Below are 21,310 nucleotides of genomic sequence, written 5' to 3' on the forward strand. Positions count from 1 at the left end.
GTGCTACTGGAAGAAAAAAATTATATAAATGTGACACTAGATGGCAATGGTAAACTATGGCAAATTAAATATATTTTTCAAAAGGTGTTTTTTTTTAAAAAAAACACCTTTTCGCAACATTTTTTATATGTGTCTAGATTCCACCTCAGTTAAGTGGAGTTTCCTATCAGCTCTTGAAGTCCCCTCCTCTCAGGGTTCTCCCATTTTTGATACTGGCTTCCACTTTTTCTTCTTACAATTTTCTTCTGGTTATAGTCTGCCTCTTGCTCACTCAGCAGCAATGCCCTTAAGTTTCAAACTGCTTGTCCCCTGAGTTTCAGGCTCTGAGACTCAGGAGTCCTGGCAACCACAGGTTCACTTTTAAAAGAGTGTGGGACCTTTTTTTCAGGGGCGTAGCCAGTGTAAATATTCTGTTCTTCTAAGAGAACAGTAGCAGCACTGGGATTAGCACTAAAGGGACCTTGGTGTCTAAAATTAAACTCAGCATGTACCTTTGAGCTTTATTTGGTTATGTTGAAAAATCAACATTTTAAAAGGAAATATTAAATTGCTTGGGCATTGTTATGCCCCAGAAGCTTAAGAACGCATGCTCTGAACAGCCAGAGTTTGCCCACTTCCTTACATGTGCTTTGAATGAATTCCTGGGGCCTGCATGTACTGCTTGTCTCGTAATAAAATAAATAAAAATCACTCGGGACAGACACACACACACACACAATAACGTAAGGCTAAATAAGAATCACATGAGACAAACAACAATGAACTTAAAGCAAACACCTTTAGGGAAGGGGTTTTCCCCCACTGATTCTGATAAGAACAAGCAAACAACACAAGACTCTGAAGCAAGCAACAAGAAGATTAAATCAGAAGGATAATGAAAATACTACACGTTTTTAAATGAAAGGATGGGAAACAGGACTGCATTGGACTTAAACAACGGAAAGTCTCGCTCCAACTGCTGCACCATAACTCTTTAAATAATGCTTCTGCTCCTCAGAAAACAGAAAAACTGCAAGATGCACATGAGATCAGAGCTATTTACTTGCTTCAACATCATTCCCCCAAAGCACTGGGACTGGAGAACCCTGATAAAATGATTCCCACTGATTGTAAGCAAGACCTGTCCGTCACAATGGAGCTGCCCGTTCTCCTCTCCTACCTTGGTGTTTTCCTTATATGGTAAGCCAAGTTACATTAGTAAGACACCTGTCTGCAGCGTTGTCTGAATTGCTGAGCTGCCACAAAGTGCTTTGGGGGGCCCTGCTTTGATTCAGGGTGCCTCATACAGACCCTGCTTCACCTCTGAGAAGCTGAAGACCCTCCAAATCTCCCCTGATTGGCTCAGGATTTGGGATTTGTCTGGATCTTCTACGTGGCTAAAATATATCAGGCTGAATAATAAACTGGATTTCTCTGTGTTGGTCAATCCACTGTATATTCTTGCCTTCTTTTATGTTCATTGCACTGGATATATATCCGGGGTGGGTGGGTAGAATAACTTTGATGCCTTCTAAGTGCTGGGAATTTCTCCCCCTGCCCCCTCAACTCCTAAATACTAAGAAAGCACAATCTCTTTGTCTCATAGGCCATTGTTAAAGGATCAAAAAAAGATCAAAGAAGGTATGTTATGCCGGGACCATACTGAGTATGATATGCGAAGAGATGCTTTTTAAAAAGCAGCAATGGTACCTTTTCATAGTTTCGTTTTATGCCTACAGATTGCCGGTAGCCATAACTCAGTAGCCTTAAAGACACTGACTCTATTCCCTCTCTTATTTCTTCCTTCTGTAATTCTCCAGTGTACCTGCCTACTGCTGATTTTTACTGCTGGATTCCCGACCCCCTCTTCCTTTGTGTGAAAAAACATATGCTTGGAATCAATTTGAGCACTGTCAGAAGGTAGCCAAATATATTGGCTGCATCATAAAAGAAGAGTGATCAAATGCTCTCCAGAAACAAGGAATCAAGAGGATGTTTGTTATAAACATTCTTCTGGGAAATGAATTCTACTCGTACATTTAATTAAATGATGTGCACACTCAGAAATAGTCAACTTCTGTGGGTATTCCCAAAGTAATCAGTCCACCTGCAAGCAGTGTAGACTAATTGGCACATGTGGGGATAATAGCATAAGTAAATGTACAGGGACTTTCACAACCACTGCACTTTTGAATCCATGACTTTCAGTAACAATGGAAACCCCTGTGAATACAGATAAATTGTTGTTGGACAAATCAAGCATGTTAACATAAGAGATTGCAGATTCCCACAGTCAACCTTGTCGTTTTGCCTCAGAAGATAGCAAAGTTTTTATAACAGGGAGGTGGTTTTTTTGGTCATGTCTGATTCACTTGCCTTAACCTCTAAGGACCTCAATACATATGTGAAGTTTCATATATGGAATTTCACACAAGTAATGGTACCAGCATCCATGGAGCTCAGTACATCATCCAGAAACACTGGATGGGAGTGTGAAAATGCTTTTCTGTATTTAGCAGATTAGCCATTAATGCAAGGGGGAAATCTGAATTAGGATACCATTGTGAACCATTAGTAGTAGCCATGGTTACTACCACCTAGCTCTTTTTAGGAAAAGCTGAGCCACCATCACCAAATCTGATTTCTTCGGAGATTCATTCATCCCTTCTTTCATTCATTGCTATTGTAATATATTTATACAAATCTCTATGCAAATGCTCACAGAACTTTAAGATTAACAAGTGGCTCCCCACTTAAGCAAACTGGAAATAATTCCAGCGTGACTTTGTACAAACCTAAGTTATTACTTCATATGCCTACAGTAACAGGAAAAAACACAGCCCTTATCCACTGTGTATAGTTCAACCACTCTAGTTTTCAAAGGTGATCTGGGCTGTTCTTCTTCTTCTTCTTCTTCTTCTTCTTCTTCTTCTTCTTCTTATTATTATTATTATTACCACCAAATATTGGTCTGAATGTTAATAGATAATTAATGGAACAAGTTACTTTATAGTTTGAGCTAATTTCCATCCATTAAGCAGCAGTAAAGGAGAGGAAATACTTCAGTGGGAAAATGTATAAAAGCTTTTATAAATGCCAGAGCTTAAATCTTGAAGCAGAAATAGATTCTGCTTTACAAATTCCTGTCGACAAAGGGAAACTCACCATATAATTATAAGCATTCCCCCCTCTCTTGAAATTGTGCTTTAAGATGACATGGTGTAAAATGATTTATAGCATATTGACTACAGTTCTTCTAATGAAAAAGCAATTGTCAGAGTTCTCCCAGGAGAACACTCTTCATGCCATAGCAATCCATGCTCATGGAAAGTCATGAGTTAGAAAATGAGAAGCAAATGGACTCACAGCTGGGAGAAGCCAACAATAATTAATTTAACTACCAGCCATTTGCACAGTCCTGATATAAGTAAAAAATTTCCCTTGAGACATGCAAGGTCAGGGAAGGGAATAGTTCACCTCTCACAAAGCACCCAAAGAATATTTATACAGCCCAATAATTTAAGTGCACACAATGCTTTTCTGTCCAATTCAGCAATAATCAACCAATAATCAACCAAGAAGAGAAGGCTGCAGAGTAATTAGCACTGTAGTTTCTTGTTTGGACTTACGGGGGGAGGGGGGAAACCAAAAGAAGAAAAGAAGAAAAAACAAGAAAAGAACTTTTACCTTGCCACCTAATAAAAAAAGCCCATCAAAAAAATCCCCACATATGCTGTGCCAATCTAAGGAGACCAGAGGGAAAGCAATGGCATTAAAGGCCTTTCATGCCAACTCTTTGATGAAAATGATGCAAACAGTTTGAGCATGGCCATGTTGTTTCATTTTAATGAGCAGTGAGTACTTCCATTGTCCTTATTAAAGTGGTTAATGCAGTTTCAACAGCCTCATTATCACTGCCAAAGCACATTTTACGTTGTTCTCGCAGCCAAGTCAACTCCTTTTAGTTTGAGAGGTGATCTGAAAGTCAAATCAGACTGTTCAAAATCTACTTGTTAATAAAAGTCCTGGCGTGTTAGTCCTGGGTGCCCTTGGGCCAACAGTTCTATTATTTACTGTTTTCTCATAATCACAGTGATTCCAGTTTCTCAAAGCAAATTATTCATTACATAGCAAATCCATAGCAGGGGAAAAATCTTGATTTCAGATGGATGAACGTTTACTGGGTGGTTTGATGAAAGCAGAAAAATAAAGTTCTTGTAATCAGGCTTGGAGCCTTCATGTTTGAATCTGGATACCTTTCAACTTTATTTGAACAGATGCTGACAATTAATGAAAAATAACTTTTCACCATACCAGTCCTAATGCATTAGTAATACTAGTACATAAAGTTTATGCTAATGCAATATTCATATGCAAGTGCATTATGAAATAAAACCTTCAAAGGCAATTGAAACATAGCTTAATAAAACTGATTCTTTCCATTGGTGCATTATACTGCTTTGGTTCATAATAATATCTTAAGTGCTGGATCCACGGTTAGTCTTGATCAGGGGTCGGCAAGTTTTACCTCATCTGGGCCAGTTCACTCCCGTGGAGATCACTCCGTGGGACGGATTGCGTCTGCGCAGATGCGATTTCCGGTGCCATGGAAGCGAGTCCGTGCTACGCCGGTTTAGCGCAGCATGCAGGGATTCGCTGAGCAGGCGGCTTGGTTCAGGGCTGTCTCCTGGGCCGTTTAAACAACCCCCGTGGGCCGCAGGTTGCCAACCCCTGGTCTTGATGTAAGTGGTCATGCCTAACTTTAAACTCCACTGATTTCAGTGTGTCTACTTTAGGCCTGAGAAACCCATCTGGGTCTAACCCTACATTCCAGTGTGAAAGAACCTATATATCTGTATAGCACACACATATTTCCTCCCCAGAAGTACTATTCATTGGGTCTTACTCACACAAGCATAGTCTCATACATGGAAATACCCATTCAGAAGTAACTTTTTAATTTATTTACTAAGTTTTAAAGAAACCCTCCCATACAAAGCAGCTTTCAACTTTGTAATCTCTCACTTTCGCTTTACGGAAGTAACAGCGTCCTCACTACAGATCACCCTTTATTCAATAGATTCACTCTTGTCATAAAATTCACAAGAAATGCATGTGATGAGAATGTTCATAAGTGGAAAAAATGAATAAGGGTTAAAGGTACTTTGCATAGAAAATCAAACAACATTTCTTTGTGTGCCTCCTCCACCAGAGATCCAGAGGGTGGCAACACAAGAACGGACCTTTTTTGCAGGAGCTCCCCATTTGTGGGATGCTCTCCCCAGGGAAGTTTGCCTAGAGCCTTCATCTTTAGGTTCCAGGCAAAAACATTTCTCTTTGACCAGGCCTATGTCTTTTGAAATGTGTTTGTGGGAAGGGGGTCTTTGTTTTTGTTCTTACTCTTATTGAGTAATTGGTGTTCTCATTTTGTATTTTTATATTTGGAACTGCCCTGTAATCTTTGGATGAAGGGCAGAATAAAAATAAAAATAAATAAAAACCCCTAGTATGCATTCTGCACATTGTTGTCACAGTCCATCTTTACAATGTACAGTAATGCACTGGAAAGGATTATGGAGGTGGTTCGATAACTGATCTGCCGCTGCGATACTCTCAATATGTAGTGTGGCATGGAACTGTAGGGTGTCATACAATTGCAGTGTAGGGAATTGCTGGTGCTGCAACAGCAACACACAGCAGAGTAGCATTAAAAAAACCACTAATGTGAAATACAGAACTAAGAGCAGAAGTAGAGCTATGGCAAAACAAGAGACAATTCCCTGAACACCATTCTGTAGGTGATTTGGGGCACCAAGAAGCCTGCTATACTGGCAAAATATGACCTATCTGATATGCAGTAACAGGATTTTGTAAGGAGATAGCAGCTGGCAAGTAGATATTACATATCCCACACTATGGGGATGTTGGCAAAAACACTGGGGGAAAATATTCATGGGAGTAGGTTTATGAGTTTTCCATACAGAGACCATTTTATATCTGAAAACTGCTGGGAACTTATCCAGCCACAGTGAAAACCTTTCAAAACCCCATTGGATTCAATGGGGGTAGAGAGATAAATAGGTGTTTAATTGTCCCATTACATTGCTAGACCTTAGAAGTGCTTAGATTTGGCTAGATCATATATCCCTTGAATAGAATTGTTGCGAGATAGGTCCTGCTAAATACAAAAGATTAAGTAGCTACACAGAAAACTCTTTATCAATTGTGTTTTAAGTGTGTCCTCTAATCACGTTATGTCCCATCTCCCTGCCTTAATTTGCATAAATTAATTAATGTAACTGAAGGAAATCAGAGCAGCTAATTATTCTTTAATTTACATCAGCGATCAGTTCAGGATAAACTTCCAACATGTTGCAGGCAAAGAAACGGTGTGAGCACAGGCTCACCATCAAGCATAAATCACATTGCATTGCAGTGTAAAATTTACCCCTCATTACATAAGGGTCAACGAACACATTGTTGTTCATGTTATGTGCCCAGGGGAAAATTCTAATGAACAACAAGTAAGAAGAGAGTCATCTGCAGAAATCAATTAGACCTTTTCTACACTCATTAGGATACTTAGAAACATGCTCTATTATCCTTTTTACTTAAAGATTTATATCCATATCCTAAAAGCAGGTTTTTACATGATACTAAGTTCTGCTGAGTTTACTGGGGCTTCTACTCAAGCAAGTGAATATAAGAATGAAATTTCACACCAAAAACCCGAAATACTCACCAAAGTGTCCAGTCATGGCCACAGTATGGTTGAACATTTCCCAAGTAAAATCCAAGAGACTGAGTAACTTCCACCAAGTTAGTGAAGTCTAGGCTAATACTGTTGAAGAGTACAGAAGTCATGATGATTTCATCAATCGCCCACACATCCTCTCCTTGAGAAGAATGATATGGCTGCCACCATCGGAACTGAATGCCAAACTGCCTTGCATCTTCTGGTAGCTCCACTGAAATTATTCTTAAAAAAACAAACAAAATGAACTTATTGAAACTGCCATGGTAGAGAAACCTCTTAAATGGTTCTACAAAGCCAATGCCTTTGCATGAGGCCCCTTCATATTTTTCTTCCAATCCCTCCTAAAAACAAACCTCCGTTGACTGCCGTTTTGTTGTCTATTCCTGCTCTGATCCTTATCCCCTATTGTAACCCAAGTCTAAATAGGTATAGCTGCTTTTGCTCATGTTTTATCACTTGCTACCCCATGTGTCTCCCTCCCTCCTTTCCCCACTATTAAAATTCAGATTGCAAGTTCCTTTTGGCAGGGGCCCTTTCCCCTAATTAATTCTGTGAAATTCAATGTACATTGACTGCCCTGCATGCATGTATTTTTTAAAAACCCAATGCATGGTTGCTATTACTGAGGTTAGTAATATCATGCAAGACTACTAAACCAAATGTCGTTATGGTAAGGACAAAGCAAACCTTGGTGGAAAGATTACAATTCAAAGCTAAATAAATTAGAAATAAGCAGAGTTAGAGGAGAACGGAGTGAAAAATACAAGTCATAAAATGTGAATGGCAGAAAGCAGAATTATGTACTAGCTTAAAGCAAATGGAAAAGAATTAGAGTCTTCTCTTGTAGTGTATCACCAGCAAAAGGTAGCTGGCACACATTCAAGAGGTCTCTGGAGATCAATAAATTATGATAGTAAGTAAGATATAGCCAGTAGGTGGGCTGCACTGAATTCTTCAGGAGAACATATTTATGGTGCAGTATATAATTTTATATTAGCTGTCTGAATTTCAACAGGCACAACTAGCACGTTGGGTGTCTAAATCATCCCAGTTATCCATACGGTGGATGTACAATAGCTCCAGGAATATATTTGTTGGAAAAGACTGTCAAAACATATTTAAACAAAACTTGTTTTGATGATCAAATGTGCATGAAGGGGGAGTTTCTTACAGCGCAAGGTTTCCCTGAGCTACATTATACTTACTTTTCCAGGCAACCATGTCTAAACTTTGGAACAGGCCTACACAAAAATTACCAATGTTTCCACAGGAGAAAAATGCAACTTCACTTTTTTTTTTTTAGCAGTTTAACATGTTAAAAGCTCTTCATATGCATAGATTAATTCCCAATAATCGTTACAGCTCTTTTAAGGTAAGCCAAAATGACAGTTATTATTATCACCATACAGCAGACCAAGTATAAGCAACTCTTGCCATCTCTAAAAAAAGATTGCTAGCTACAGTCAGGGCCCTACTAGACATTACATAGCATTTCCCATGAGTTTTAAAAACCAAAAGCAGGCTTGGCAAGATGGCAATCTGAGCAAAGGAAGGTCATGTGAAGAGAGGATGCTCTACTTTCCCCTTCATATAATTGTCACTGCAAAAATGACCCACAAGCCACTTTCTCATCCATGGGGAAGGGGAAGACATGAGGTCTCCCCCCAGCAGGTGGGAAAGTAGCCTAGAGGATGCATTATTATTACATTTTTTTTGACAAATATCATGACAGGGGAAAGGGTTAATCAGCCCCTTGCCCCTTCTTGCTCTTCTTCTGTTAATTACTGTTTCCCAAGATAATTTCCCACTCAAATAAATGCTTTTTGGGAAAAGACATGGAACTCTAGGTCATGTCTCTGTAGAGAAAAAAAACAAACCCTTTATGCTAGAATCATTCCAAAAGTTGAATTAAAAACCTTTTGTCAGCTTTACTGCCCCCAGTGTCTTTGGCTACAGCATGTTGGCACATGTTATATTCCTTCATTAAACAAATTATTTCTCCATTTGTTTTCATCATAGCACTGACATAACTGTAGACCCAACTGCAGTATTTCTGGAGGAACAATCCCTAGAAAATACTCATTTCTCCAAAACATAAAAATGAACTCCCATCAGAGGATGAGATTGTGTGCAGTTTTGTACTGCCCATGCATTTCTTTTGCCAGCCAGTCCCATGAGCCTACCACCGTCTTCAAGGCCACTTGATTTCTCGTGACAGCTGTGACAACAAAACCTGTACTTGACAAACTGTGAAGAAAATTAAGAATAATATCGAATTTCCAGGAGCAATTACAGTACACAGCTACAGGGAGCATACATTAATTGCCATGGCAATGACATCTTTGTGAATGTTCCATAAATCAATAACAGCAGATGCCCACATGCAACACGCAAGGTGAGATGTGTGGCAGGACAGCATAAGGAGCATTTGTCTCCATCAATGTACAATTAAATACTGGCAAAAAATGCTTTCAGTATATTTCTACTGAGTCTCTCTGTGTGTTTTCTTATGTTTTTCTTCAAAGAAAACCTGTAAGTATGTTGGCATAAGTGACTGGCGGTGGGGAATGAATTCATACATTTAGCATTGTGCTCCTTCTTTCCCCCTTGTATGGGCCTTATAATTACCTGAGGTATGTGCTGTTATGTCGCTCTTTGATTCTTCACATACATGCAAAACCTCTTTGCATCTTCACTCATGGCAAATAACAGCACTTTCAGAAAGTGCTTGCTAAGCCGTCTTTGTGAATCTTAATATATGCACTCAAAGTATCTTGTGATATCACATTTATTCTTGCAGACACAGAATGTGCTAACTGATTAACAAGAAGAAGTCAAATGGAACAAGTGACTTTGGACGTGCTGGAAAAATTAATCCAGAAACAGTGGTTCTAAGGAACAAGAACAGGAGTCCCTAATATTTTCTAAATACCCATGGCTATGCCTCTACAAAAGAAGAATTTACATCAGAATTGGTCCAAAAGACAAATTAACCAGCTGATATACTCTGCCATCATGACTGATTTAGTAACACTTGACCTCACTGCCACCACACCTCTCCATCTCCTGGTAAGCAGCACCAACCAGGTTCCAGGAGGATGTTGCTCCATCCCACCAAGTAAGCCACTTCTGAGCCTTAAATGGCTCAGGACCGCAATACCTCAAGGACTGCCTCTTTCCATATGAACCTACCTGGAACCTGAGATCATCTTCTGAGGCCCTTCTTCAAATGCCTCCTGCCCAAGAGGTCCAAGAATGGGCCTTCTCTGCAGTGGCTCCCTGTCTATGGAATGCTCTCCCCAGGGAAGATTCCCTGGTGCCTTCACTGTACACCTTTAGGCACCAGGCAAAAACATTCCTTTTTAACCAGGCCTTTGGTTGATCTGATTGAAATCCTATGCCCTTTTAAAATGTGCGGTTTTTGGGGGAGAGGGTTATTTTGTTGTTGTTGTTGTTGTTGTTGTTGTTGTTGTTGTTGTTGTTGTTGTTGTATATTTTGAGACCTTCAGGTATAGGGTGGTAAAGGTAAAGGGACCCCTGACCATTAGTTCCAGTAGTGGATGACTCTGGGGTTGCGGCGCTCATCTCGTTTTATTGGCCAAGGGAGCCGGCGTACAGCTTCCGGGTCATGTGGCCAGCATGACTAAGCTACTTCTGGAGAACCAGAGCAGCGAACGCTGTTTACCTTCCTGCTGGAGGGGTACCTGTTTATCTACTTGTACTTTGATGTGCTTTCGAACTGCTAGGTTGGCAGGAGCAGGGATCGAGCAACAGGAGCTCACCCCGTTGCGGGGATTCGAACCGCCGACCTTCTGATTGGCAAGTCCTAGGCTCTGTGGTTTAACCCACAGCACCACCCGTGTCCCTCCTATAGGGTGGTACATAAGTTCAAAAACAAATAAATAAATAAATAAATAATGCTTACTTTAATCAGTACTGAAGTATCCAGTACTGAAGTATAGTACTGAAGTATAGTTGTACATTGCTCCTGGCAATGTTATCCAATGAAGATACATGTGCAGGTAAAGGGACCCCTGACCATTAGGTCCAGTTGTGGACGACTCTGGGGTTGCGGCGCTCATCTTGCTTTACTGGCCAAGGGAGTCAGCGTACAGCTTCCGGGTCATGTGGCCAGCATGACTAAGCTACTTCTGGCGAACCAGAGCAGCGCACGGAAACGCCGTTTACCTTGCTGCCGGAGCGGTACCTATTTATCTACTTGTACTTTGATTTGCTTTCGAACTGCTAGGTTGGCAGGAGCTGGGACCGAGCAACGGGAGCTCACCCCGTCGAGGGGATTCGAACCGCCAACCTTTGAATCAGCAAGCCCTAGGCTCTGTGGTTTAACCCACAGTGCCACAGGATAACTATTCCAATAAAGCCCAAAGTTACTCTGAGTTTAACCCAGCAGCAATTCTGACTATCAAACAGGGAAGTCAAGAAATACCCAGCTAGTCCCCTCTCTGATGACCTGCTGCTGCAGGCAAAGACTAGTTGTAGCCCTTAGACCCATAAGTCTGCTAGGTGACCTTGGACTGGTCACTCTATCTTGATCTAACCTACCTCAAAGGATTATTTTGAGGATAAAGGTGAGGAAGAACCATGTACACACAGCCTTGAGTTCCTGGGATGAAAGGCAGGATAGAGAGCAAAGGAATAAATAAATAGAACTGCCTCTTGCTGTGGAATCCATTATACAAAGAATTCAGTGGAAAAGGTACATAAGACTATATAGATTGTTCTGCTCCACTGGCAGCCACTTTCCTTAATTCATACATTATACATAACATGGAAAATACTTCTAGAATGGAAGTCCCACTTTCAGGAAGGAAATGAAATTCTAAAATCCTCATCACTATCATTATTACCATGCATTGAACAGGGAAAGAAGAGTCGTTACCAGATTGCTCTGGGAAGGTACAAGGGCATAGCCGAGGGGAACTAGGTTTGGGCTCTATGTAGTAAAACCCTTAAATACTGTAGTGCATAATGGGACTGAGGCATAATTGTATGAGAATAAGACTCACCAAAATGAAAGGGACATTATTGCTTGTAAGCCCGGCCTTGGCTGGGGAGGGCGGGGTATCAATAAATATTATTATTATTATTATTATTATTATTATTATTATTATTATTATTCTGAGTAGGCATGTATAGGTGGCTTTGACTGTAGTATACAGTGGAACCTCAGGTTACATACGCTTCAGGTTACAGACTCCGCTAACCCAGAAATAGTACCTTGGGTTAAGAACTTTGCTTCAGGATGAGAACAGAAATCGGGCTCCGGCGGCGCGGTGGCAGCAGAAGGCCCCATGAGCTAAAGTGGTGCTTCAGGTTAAGAACAGTTTCAGGTTAAGAACGGACCTCTGGAACCAATTAAGTACTTAACCCGAGGTACCACTGTATTATACTCAGCTGCTGATATTGTTTCCAAAATATGCAGCCTTTCATTACATATACAGTTAATCCATAAATATCTAAGGAGCGCCCACATTCTCAAATAATATTAAATTCAAAACATGAGAAGGGTACAAAAACCCCCACAACAATGAAAGTAATTTGCACAACTGCAGCGATAGTGTATTTTCAATTCAACCAAGAACTCCTACTAAACCGAGTCTGTCAAAATCATCTTAAATACAAGTGCTTCAGCTTAAGTGTGTTATGGATAGGGCTGTAGACAGCCAGCACTTAACTGGGGAAGCACATGGAAATGACTGTTGTACCTTGGCTCATGGTAGTTGAGATAGGAATAATGTTCCAGCAGTTTCCACGTAATCCCATTGTCATATGAATAGTGCAGCAATACTCCTTCTCCAGGTTGATCAGGTGCTTTGCAGGTACTCAGGACAGATTTGCTTCCAAGCCTTAAGGTGAACTGGAGGAACCTAGATAACAAGGGCATGGATCGTTGTAAATTGCAATTTATACAGCACTCTCTTCCTAGAACTGTTGTTGTTTTTTTAATCTTAAAAATCTAGACAAGCCAAGGAAAACAATATTTATAGGGTCTTTGTGAAGCTGAAATTGTTTATTCAGTCCAGCAATGCAATGTGGAATATATTGTTTTAAAATGCCAATCATTATTGCCTTCAATTATTTATTAGGAACCGGAGGGGTGGAGGAGATATCGAATGGATCTAATCAGCTGCCACAAGCTGTCAAAATAAATATAACCTCATAAATAATTAATCAGCACTTGGCTCCAACACTCACTTTTGATATTAATGCCACATGTTTGCAAACTCAGGCATACAATAGTTGCCCCCAAATGTATTAAATACTTAGTGCTGCAGATAAAGCAAATGAATTTTAAAATTAAATTCCACACAACCAAAATCAAATAAGAAGTATATTAAGAAACTAGTAACATGTTCGATCAATTTTCTCTATTGGAGGCTGCGAGTTTTAATACATGATACCCGAGGCTCTCTGGATCCTGTGTTGTAACTTCAATGTCTTATTTCCATTTATTTCTATTTACCTGGACTGTGAGCTGTCAAGGAAAGAAGTGATAAGCTGACGCCTCCCGTCTTTGTTAAAAACCAAGGCTTTGCCACTTGCTAGGACTCCACAACCAAAACTTATTTCAGCACCACGGATAGAGTAAAAATTGTGATACGAAGAAAGCCTAGAATTGCCAAAACTCTCAGATATAAACATAGGAAAGGTCTGGGAGGCCATTTCACATGCGGGCCCTGAAAAGCCAGGATCACATCTGTAATAAAACATAAGAATTTTATGTTCAGCTAAATATTATAGGTATTATAAAGATCAAGTCATGGAACATGCAAGATCAAGTCATGGATAAAGTCAGATGTCTTCAGACATAACAACCATAATGCTGTATAAAACTTCAAAAAATTAAATTAAGTCTACCCAGCCACCATTCCTCTTCAGTTTTGAATCTCTACAAATATTTTTTCTGAAAGCACATTCAAACATTCTTTTGCTAAACTGCGGAAATCCTGTCCCGAGACAACAAAACTCTTCTACTTGACAGTAATACCTATTTACTGCAGTGGAATTTATTATAGGGCAGTCTGTCCTCTGCCTTGCCCAGACTAAAATAACATAGGGCAGGAATTTCAAAAATCCAAGAAGCTGTGTTATATGTTATAACAGCAACTAGATTAGGGAAAGGAAACTGAATGGTCAAAATAAAAACATAATAGCAGAGAGAGAAATGTAATACAGTGGTACCTTGGTTCTCAAATGCCTTGGTAGTCAAACCAAGGGAGGGTAATAAGTGTTTCGGTTTTCGAACATTTTTTGGAAGCTGAACATCCGATGCAGCTGTTGGCTATTGTTTCTGGGGCAACTGCACCAATCAGAAGCTGCGCCTTGATTAAGTTTGGCGTTTTTGTTTTTGCTAGCTATTTTGCATTTTTGTTTTTGAGGCTTTTTCGGTTAATTTGTTTTTGTGACTGTGTGGAACCCAGTTCAGCTACTGAGTGATTGTGTGACTGCGGAAGTGGATAAAAGCCCCCCATCCAAATAATGACTATCATCAGTGCAGGTAAGAAAAAAAGTTAATTTCAATTTTTATCATCTACAATATTGTCTTATTTATTTTATATTACAGTATATTGATTATTGCTTTCAATTTATGGATCAATGGTCTTGTTAGGTAGTAAAATTCATGTTAAATTGCTGTTTTAGGTTTGTTTTTTTAAAAAAGTCTGGAATGGATTAATCCATTGTCCATTACTTTCTATGGGAAAGTGCGACTTGGTTTTAGAACGCTATGGTTTTGGAATGGACTTCCGGAACGGATTAAGTTTGAGAACCAAGGTACCACTGTACAGGTATGAAAACAGGAATCCCCGCCTTCATTGTTCTCTCTGTGTCCCACCGTCTCTTCTCCAGCAAACCATGAGCTGTAACTCCAAGGTTTGCTCCTAGGTTTATAGTTCATAGTTTGTCTGAAGGAAACACAGCACTGCAGCAGCAGGAGGACTGGGGGAAGAATGTGATAGCTCTAGACTCATCTCCAGGAACCCTAACCCTTTTGAGTTCACACTAAGCTGTGGTATGGCTTAGCATGACGTGGAAGTCAGCTCTCTGTTGACATGGCTTGGTACATCCTAAGTGCAACAAATAAGAACCCTACCCACATCTAACAGGTGTCATTCATAGTCTTTTGGATGCGTGGGCAGAAATAGGTTCACACTTCTGGTCTGACCCAAAACAAAGCAAGTTGCTAGAAGTGTTTCATGGGAACAGTCTGAAAAAGTCAAATTTTTTTTGAAGGGTTCAATGGAACACCCGAGATAACCTTACTTTGCCACTCGCTAACCTTTTTTGCACAAAGCGCTAGGGAACGGTAGGGGTAACATATGGCAGAGGACTCCCATTATTTTTTTTGCAGTTGGGAATCATGGGAAATTCCGAGCTTTCATGATCCCCAGCTGCAAATGAGAGCTCCATGGCCAAAGAGAGGCATGGCCTCATTTCTGCTTGTGACTGACACCGAAGCCAGAAACCTAGGCCCAACTACCACTCAATCAAAAAGGGACTCTGCTACAAAGGTCACAGACACAGATATATTTTACAGACCATTTTTAATTAACAGATTTGGCGAAAGCAGTTAGGTGACCAGTCCACATAACCAGAACCCTAGCAAATAGAGGCTGAGGCTCTGAGGCTAATGGAGTCAGTCTCAAACACCTGATGAAGCAAAACTTCAGTGCAACTATTGTTATGGTTGGATGGTAAATGTTAAAAGTTAGGGTGACCATTGGAGTGTCTGTTAGAGGAACTTTAAGTAGCGGGTATGGCGCTCATGGAAAATGCTTTCCCCACTGCAGCTGAAGCTATGCCTTTTTCCACTGCCAGTTGGGAGAAGTAATAATAGGCATGGTAAACAAAGAAAGGTGGAAGACAAGGGAACAACCCATCAGGTGGTGCTGCAGTCCATGTTACATGGCGGATCCCAGGCAGGCCCCTCTGAAACACTGCAGTAGTATTTGGTGAATAGCACTGCCCCCACCTTATGCCAAATAAGAGGACCTGATAATTGTTTTGATTCCATATGGGCTCAACTTGAGAAGCCCTCTTCCCTACCCCATTTGAATGACAGAATGACTTAACAAGAGTGCTGCTACTGAGACAAGTCTGGTCTAAGCAAGGCGAGAACTCTTTTTCTTGATAACCACTTGTAGAAGATCCTGCCTATTCTACCAGGAGAGGGTGCAATCCCAGAGGACAGACTATCTTACAACCTAGAAAGAACCATAATATGAAGCACAAATACATTGGCCAGTGGTTTATATCAGACTTACTTGCAGCCATTTCTACTGCACTGCCCTCGACCTGAACAGAATTTGAGGCAAGATGGCCCAATGTAAACTGCAGATAAAGAAAACTAGTTATATTAAATTCTGAGACAAAGAAAAAACAAACAAGGCACAGATATACTGACTTCATAATTTCAAGCAAGACTAGGATATTTACCTTTGATCCAAGCAATGTGACTGTGTAAGTGATAGATTTATAGTGAATATATGGATGGATGCATTTGTTAACTATGACTCTGACTGAAACAAAACTTGCTCTTGCAAGATGATTTATGTTCTTTTGAATATTGTTACAATTAAGGTTATGCTGTGGATTTTTTTTGGACATTTGCCCCTTTTTTTGCAGGAAACGGATATTGATAAGCAGTTTTCCGAAAATAGCCTTACTATATTCATTATCCAGGAGCTCAATAAGACCCAAGACAAATACAAGAAAATCAGCAATGGATATGAATAACACACAATGAGTGTGTGAAAACCTAAGAAGTTAGTAATGATCAATATGACATTTCAAAAAACACTGTATAGCATGTATATGCTATGAAAACAAACTCCAGTGTCTAGCAGGGGACCCAGCACTCTCATGTGAACAAAGTCATTCCATTTAACCGGCAAGATACTGAAATTGTCCCTGTTTTGGCCCTGTTTTCCCACTGGAAACTTTGAAGCTAGCACTGGAATGCTTTGCCATTGCCATGTTCAGGCCCAAACTGATGGAAAATTCATGCGGACTTGTTCTGGTTTCAAAACATGAACATTCAGTCACCAATTGTGCTGCCATTGTTCTGTTTAGAATTTTCTTACGTGCTGCTTTGGCCTTATGGTTTTTTTCATGGATACCCTCTTAATAACAAGACACAGTGAAAAGTGTTTGATGTCCATTTTCCTTCATTTTGGGGATGTCACCACACACAATCCAAAACATTAATATTGCCTCAAAAACTCAAACACAGTTAATCCCTAGTTAATGCAAAAAATAAAAATGTGCATGTGTGAATAACATTACAACAAAAAACAGCAGGAATTAACTATCACACATTTTAATATCACTTATCAAAGGTTCTTCCCCATCTCCCCCTCCATAAGACTAATAGCACAATCCTAGTCATGTCTACTCAGTTTCACTGAGTTCAATAAGGCTCACTCCTAAATAAGTATGTATAGGACTGCAGCTTTAATTCATGTAAGGTTTTTCCTGTAAAAACTGAGTTACATGGAGCAGCTTTTGGACTGCAACTTCTTTAAAAGAAGAAGTGTACTCTGTTTTTCATACTTCCTAGCTTGATGCAAAATTTTCGTTAAAGCAACAACACACTCACAGATCAACATCAGATATCTTGGCCTGAAAACCTGCATTTATAATAAAATAAAGTTAAAATTTATCCTATTTCTTTATGGGGATATTAGTGAACTCTCACCTTCTTTTGCAGAGCTTTGGACATTTTGCAGCTTTCTTATTCCTCAAATACGTTTAATATAAAACCAGCTATATAGTATGTCATTCACAAATGAAGTGCTACATTGTAAAATGCTTTTGCTTTGATCATGCCCTTCTTATTTTATTAATAGATCTCATATGACTTAATCTACATATCTACTGGCAATAAGGCCTGCTAAACGAGGACTGGAGGACTCGGAGCAGGCTTTGAAATTCTGCCTACTTTCTCCCTGCCTCTTCCCTCTTGCAAATGAATTCCTTGCCCACTCAGGATTAAAATGAAACCGGCCATACTGCTACACCCACTCTGGAGACTCAGTTTAAACACAATAATAAAAGTGAAAATAGGAGTGTGTGGTTGATTGCACTCAGATTGATGTAGTGATGGTTAGCTGTAATATTTAAACCCATGCAGAGAAGTGTCCGGGCAGTTCCTGTGCAAGAGACAGGGAGAGTGAAGAGAAATGGACATTAGGAGAGCATGTGGTGGCAAATCTCTAAACCTTGGTTTCCTGGTACATCTGGACCTAGCCAGAGAAATCATTCCTGCAACTCCACATGTGGCTGTGTAATAGGACACATGCATTATTATTATTTTTTAAATTACATACGTAAATCAGGTTTATGTTTTCAAAACAATTTCTAGGATTTCCCTATATTTCTCTCTCTCTCTCTCTCTCTCTCTGTGTGTGTGTGTGTGTGTGTGTCAGGCATGACCAAAGTCCATGCAGCCCACCCGTCAATTTAATCCAGCCCCTGTGGCAGTATATGTCCTGGGGTAAAATCTTAAAAAAAGCTCAGCAACTTCAAAAAAGCTCAACAACTTTGGTCAGCCCTCACGCATGTTCACTTCATCTAATCTTGCCCCCTTTGCAAAAAGTTTGGGCAGCCCTGGTGTATGCATTTTCCTGCTTCAGTGCATGATGTTATATCCTAAGATTCTGCAAGCCATTTAAATTGGAAAAATGATATTTAGCCTCACTTTAATAAAGAAAACAACAACACCTTGCGGGGGGGAGTGCTTAAGAAACTGGGATCCCTACAATTTTTATCGTATTGCGAAACACAAAGGCACTCACTGAGACGGGAGCACAGACAATAAGCACTATTGAGGCACAGTGATGATGGTAATGAATGCTACTAACTGTTGTCAATTGCCCACATGTTTCCAAGAATTGGTCCTGTTTGCCTCCATCGAATCCTGGTATCTCTAGTTAATGCTGCATTGGGAAGTGGAATAGTTATTCGGTTCCACCTGAAACAAACATATGAGCCTTCATGCTTTGAAACTTACAAGTCGATTTAGAGTTATAATAGTGTCAAGCTCATACCAGTTGCAGATGCTTCATTCACTCACAAAGACAAAGGGTACCCTAGTATTTAAGGATCACAGCGTCTTAAACTCTAGGAGCATGTGGAGTGGATAGAGTAGCTTAAGTCCAAATGCATGCAACTGTATTTGCATATATTCCTTCCTTAATATCCTTGCTTCACTCTCCCCCCTCCAAATCTAAATTTAGCTTGTAAGCTCTCTGGCTATCATCACTGAAGCAGATTATTCTAGCTGCTCTCAATCCTTCAAATTATTGTTATACAAATAGGAACTTTGGAAACAATTCTGGAACGAACATATAATGTTCAAGGAAAGTAGAGTAAGAGCCTTTATGCCAAATCCTTATTATACTGGGATTTGCCCATACTTGAGGAAGCCTTAATGACATCACTCATAAAAGGTTTACTTCACACTTGTAATGTAACTTTATTGCTGCTTAACGAGGACTCATATATAGCCATTTAGGTTTGAATATGCAGACAGAGTTAACCATAAGCAACTGTTTAGGCTTGATATAATTCTTAAGAAATTCACGTTTATTTAATAGATTTAGCAAATCATTTTTCAGTTACTATGGGTCCTGAAAACATCAGGTTGTCCTTCTTACAATTAAAACAACCTGAGGTGAAAAAATTTCTTAGCATAACATCAGATGCCTTCCTCCATTTGTCACAGAGAAGAGCTAAGACACTGACATCATATCCGTTGCTTTTCAGAGTCACGAGCAATTTCCTCTTGCATCACTCTTGCACTAGAGTTATTTGGGGAGCGAAGTTCCTTACCCGCTGTAGTTTTCCGAGGCATAGACTGTGCTGTGAGGAAGGTGAGACCCGACACATGTCTCTGGCAAACATTCAGAATGAAGTAAGGACCAGGATCGGCCATGGTTGGTGGAGAACTCCAAACTGACACTAGGAACCCAAAGAAACAGAGAAGTAAAATAGGCTATTCATCCCACACTAGCTGAGATTAATAGCAAGAACACACAAAAGCTTTAAAATCATGGCTTATTTAATAATTGATCCCCTGGATGCTGAAGTATGAAATGCCTGTGAGTGCTGAACATTCAAGATGAAACAGACATGAAGCACAGTGCGTTAAAAGACGAGATGGTAACCCTTGTCAGAAAGTGTTTAGCTGATGGGTGTGAGAGCAGTTTCTGCAAGTCTGACTTGCCCAGCAGGCTGTGGTTTTTTACATTGGGTTTAAAGAGGATTGATGCCAGTGCTGGTGTGTCAAGGAGGCAGCAGACCAAAGGGAAACCGAGAGGTAAGGCCTGTGTGCTCCTACTGCTAATAGGTTTCTCAAACCATTTTGCGGAGGGGTCAGGAGGCTGAGCTGGCAATTGAGTTGGGTTATTTATATTTCATAAGTTCAGAACAATCAGGGATAAAAGGCCAAGCTGTGCACGCATGTTATATTCCACAGAAGCACAGAAATATAGTAGGCATACGAGAATAGCTGTCTCCTTGATCAAGAAGCTGCATAGTGGACAATCTCAGCCTCCTCCCAAGTAGCCGAGAACCTCAAAAGGCGGTGGGGGGGGGAGAGGAGGATTGCAGTGTGTATAGATGTTAGACCTATATCAGACTACTCTGACCTTGAGAAGGAACAGCTTCCCATGCATCTCCAAGAAGCATTCTAGTGGGTGGAGGGTGGGTACGGGGTACAAGAAGTACATGTGTGAGAGATCTTATCTAAGGAGATATTCACATATTGGAGCAGTTCAGGTGATCACATCTTAGGTTAGATATGTGTGGCACACACAGCCTCTTCCAAATCTTCTGATGACTGCTCCCAGTGGCTTCATATAGATATTAAATAGCACTGGGTATAAAATAGTGCACTGTAGCACCCCAGAACATAACTTCTCAGGGGTGAAAAGGCACTCTCCCAGTGATGCTCTCTGGACTTGACCACATAGGTAGGACTGGAACCACTGTAAAACAGATCCTCCAATCCTATCCCATGGAGCTGGTCCAGGAGAATGCCAAGGTCAACATTATCAAAAGCTTCAGTGTGACTGAGGAGTAAGCTTGTACTTCCCTTGCTCAGTTCTAGGTAAAGGTGACCAAGGTCAGCTTGGTCCCAAGGCCAGACCAGAACCCAGATTGATCTTTGTCATCCAAGAATGCCCTGCTGCAACCATCTCCACCAACGTCCATAACAAGGAGGAGTGTATTTGTGAGTGGTCACAAATGTGTGAGTTAATCCAAAGTTCTTTCAACATGAATCACCTCACCTCTGAACTTTTAAAGTATTTTACTGCCACTCGTTATTAAAAAAAAGGACTTTCAGTACATACTTTTGGAATAAGCACAAGTCACATTCTGCGAGCTTTCAACTAATTTGGGAAATATTGAAAGAAATGTAGCCTTTTGAAAAATGTCTGTGTAGAATAATTTAAGCAGCGCAGTTTAATTCTAATAGTCTCATTTTAAGTTCTGCAAATGAAGCATTAAGACAAATTAATAATTCATCAGCCTGGTGCCAAATAGCCAGCA

General features: G+C 40.2%; 1 protein-coding gene across 4 annotated transcripts in view; it reads right to left on the reverse strand.

Moving 5' to 3' along the window:
- The window catches only part of RELN (reelin), a 291,904-nt gene that overhangs the window by 100,223 nt on the left and 170,371 nt on the right, over positions 1-21,310 (reverse strand). For all 4 annotated transcript variants that reach the window (XM_083574837.1, XM_083574836.1, XM_083574839.1 and 1 more), the window contains 6 exons: positions 19,589-19,717; positions 18,619-18,728; positions 16,021-16,087; positions 13,221-13,454; positions 12,463-12,624; positions 6,722-6,958 (listed from right to left, as the gene is read on the reverse strand). In XM_083574837.1, the coding sequence (XP_083430963.1) occupies positions 6,722-6,958; positions 12,463-12,624; positions 13,221-13,454; positions 16,021-16,087; positions 18,619-18,728; positions 19,589-19,717 (939 nt within the window). The remainder of the gene's footprint in view (positions 1-6,721; positions 6,959-12,462; positions 12,625-13,220; positions 13,455-16,020; positions 16,088-18,618; positions 18,729-19,588; positions 19,718-21,310) is intronic.

This window comes from Podarcis filfolensis (genome assembly GCF_964270895.1).
Source record: "Podarcis filfolensis genome assembly, chromosome: 10".
Lineage (NCBI taxonomy): Eukaryota > Metazoa > Chordata > Lepidosauria > Squamata > Lacertidae > Podarcis > Podarcis filfolensis.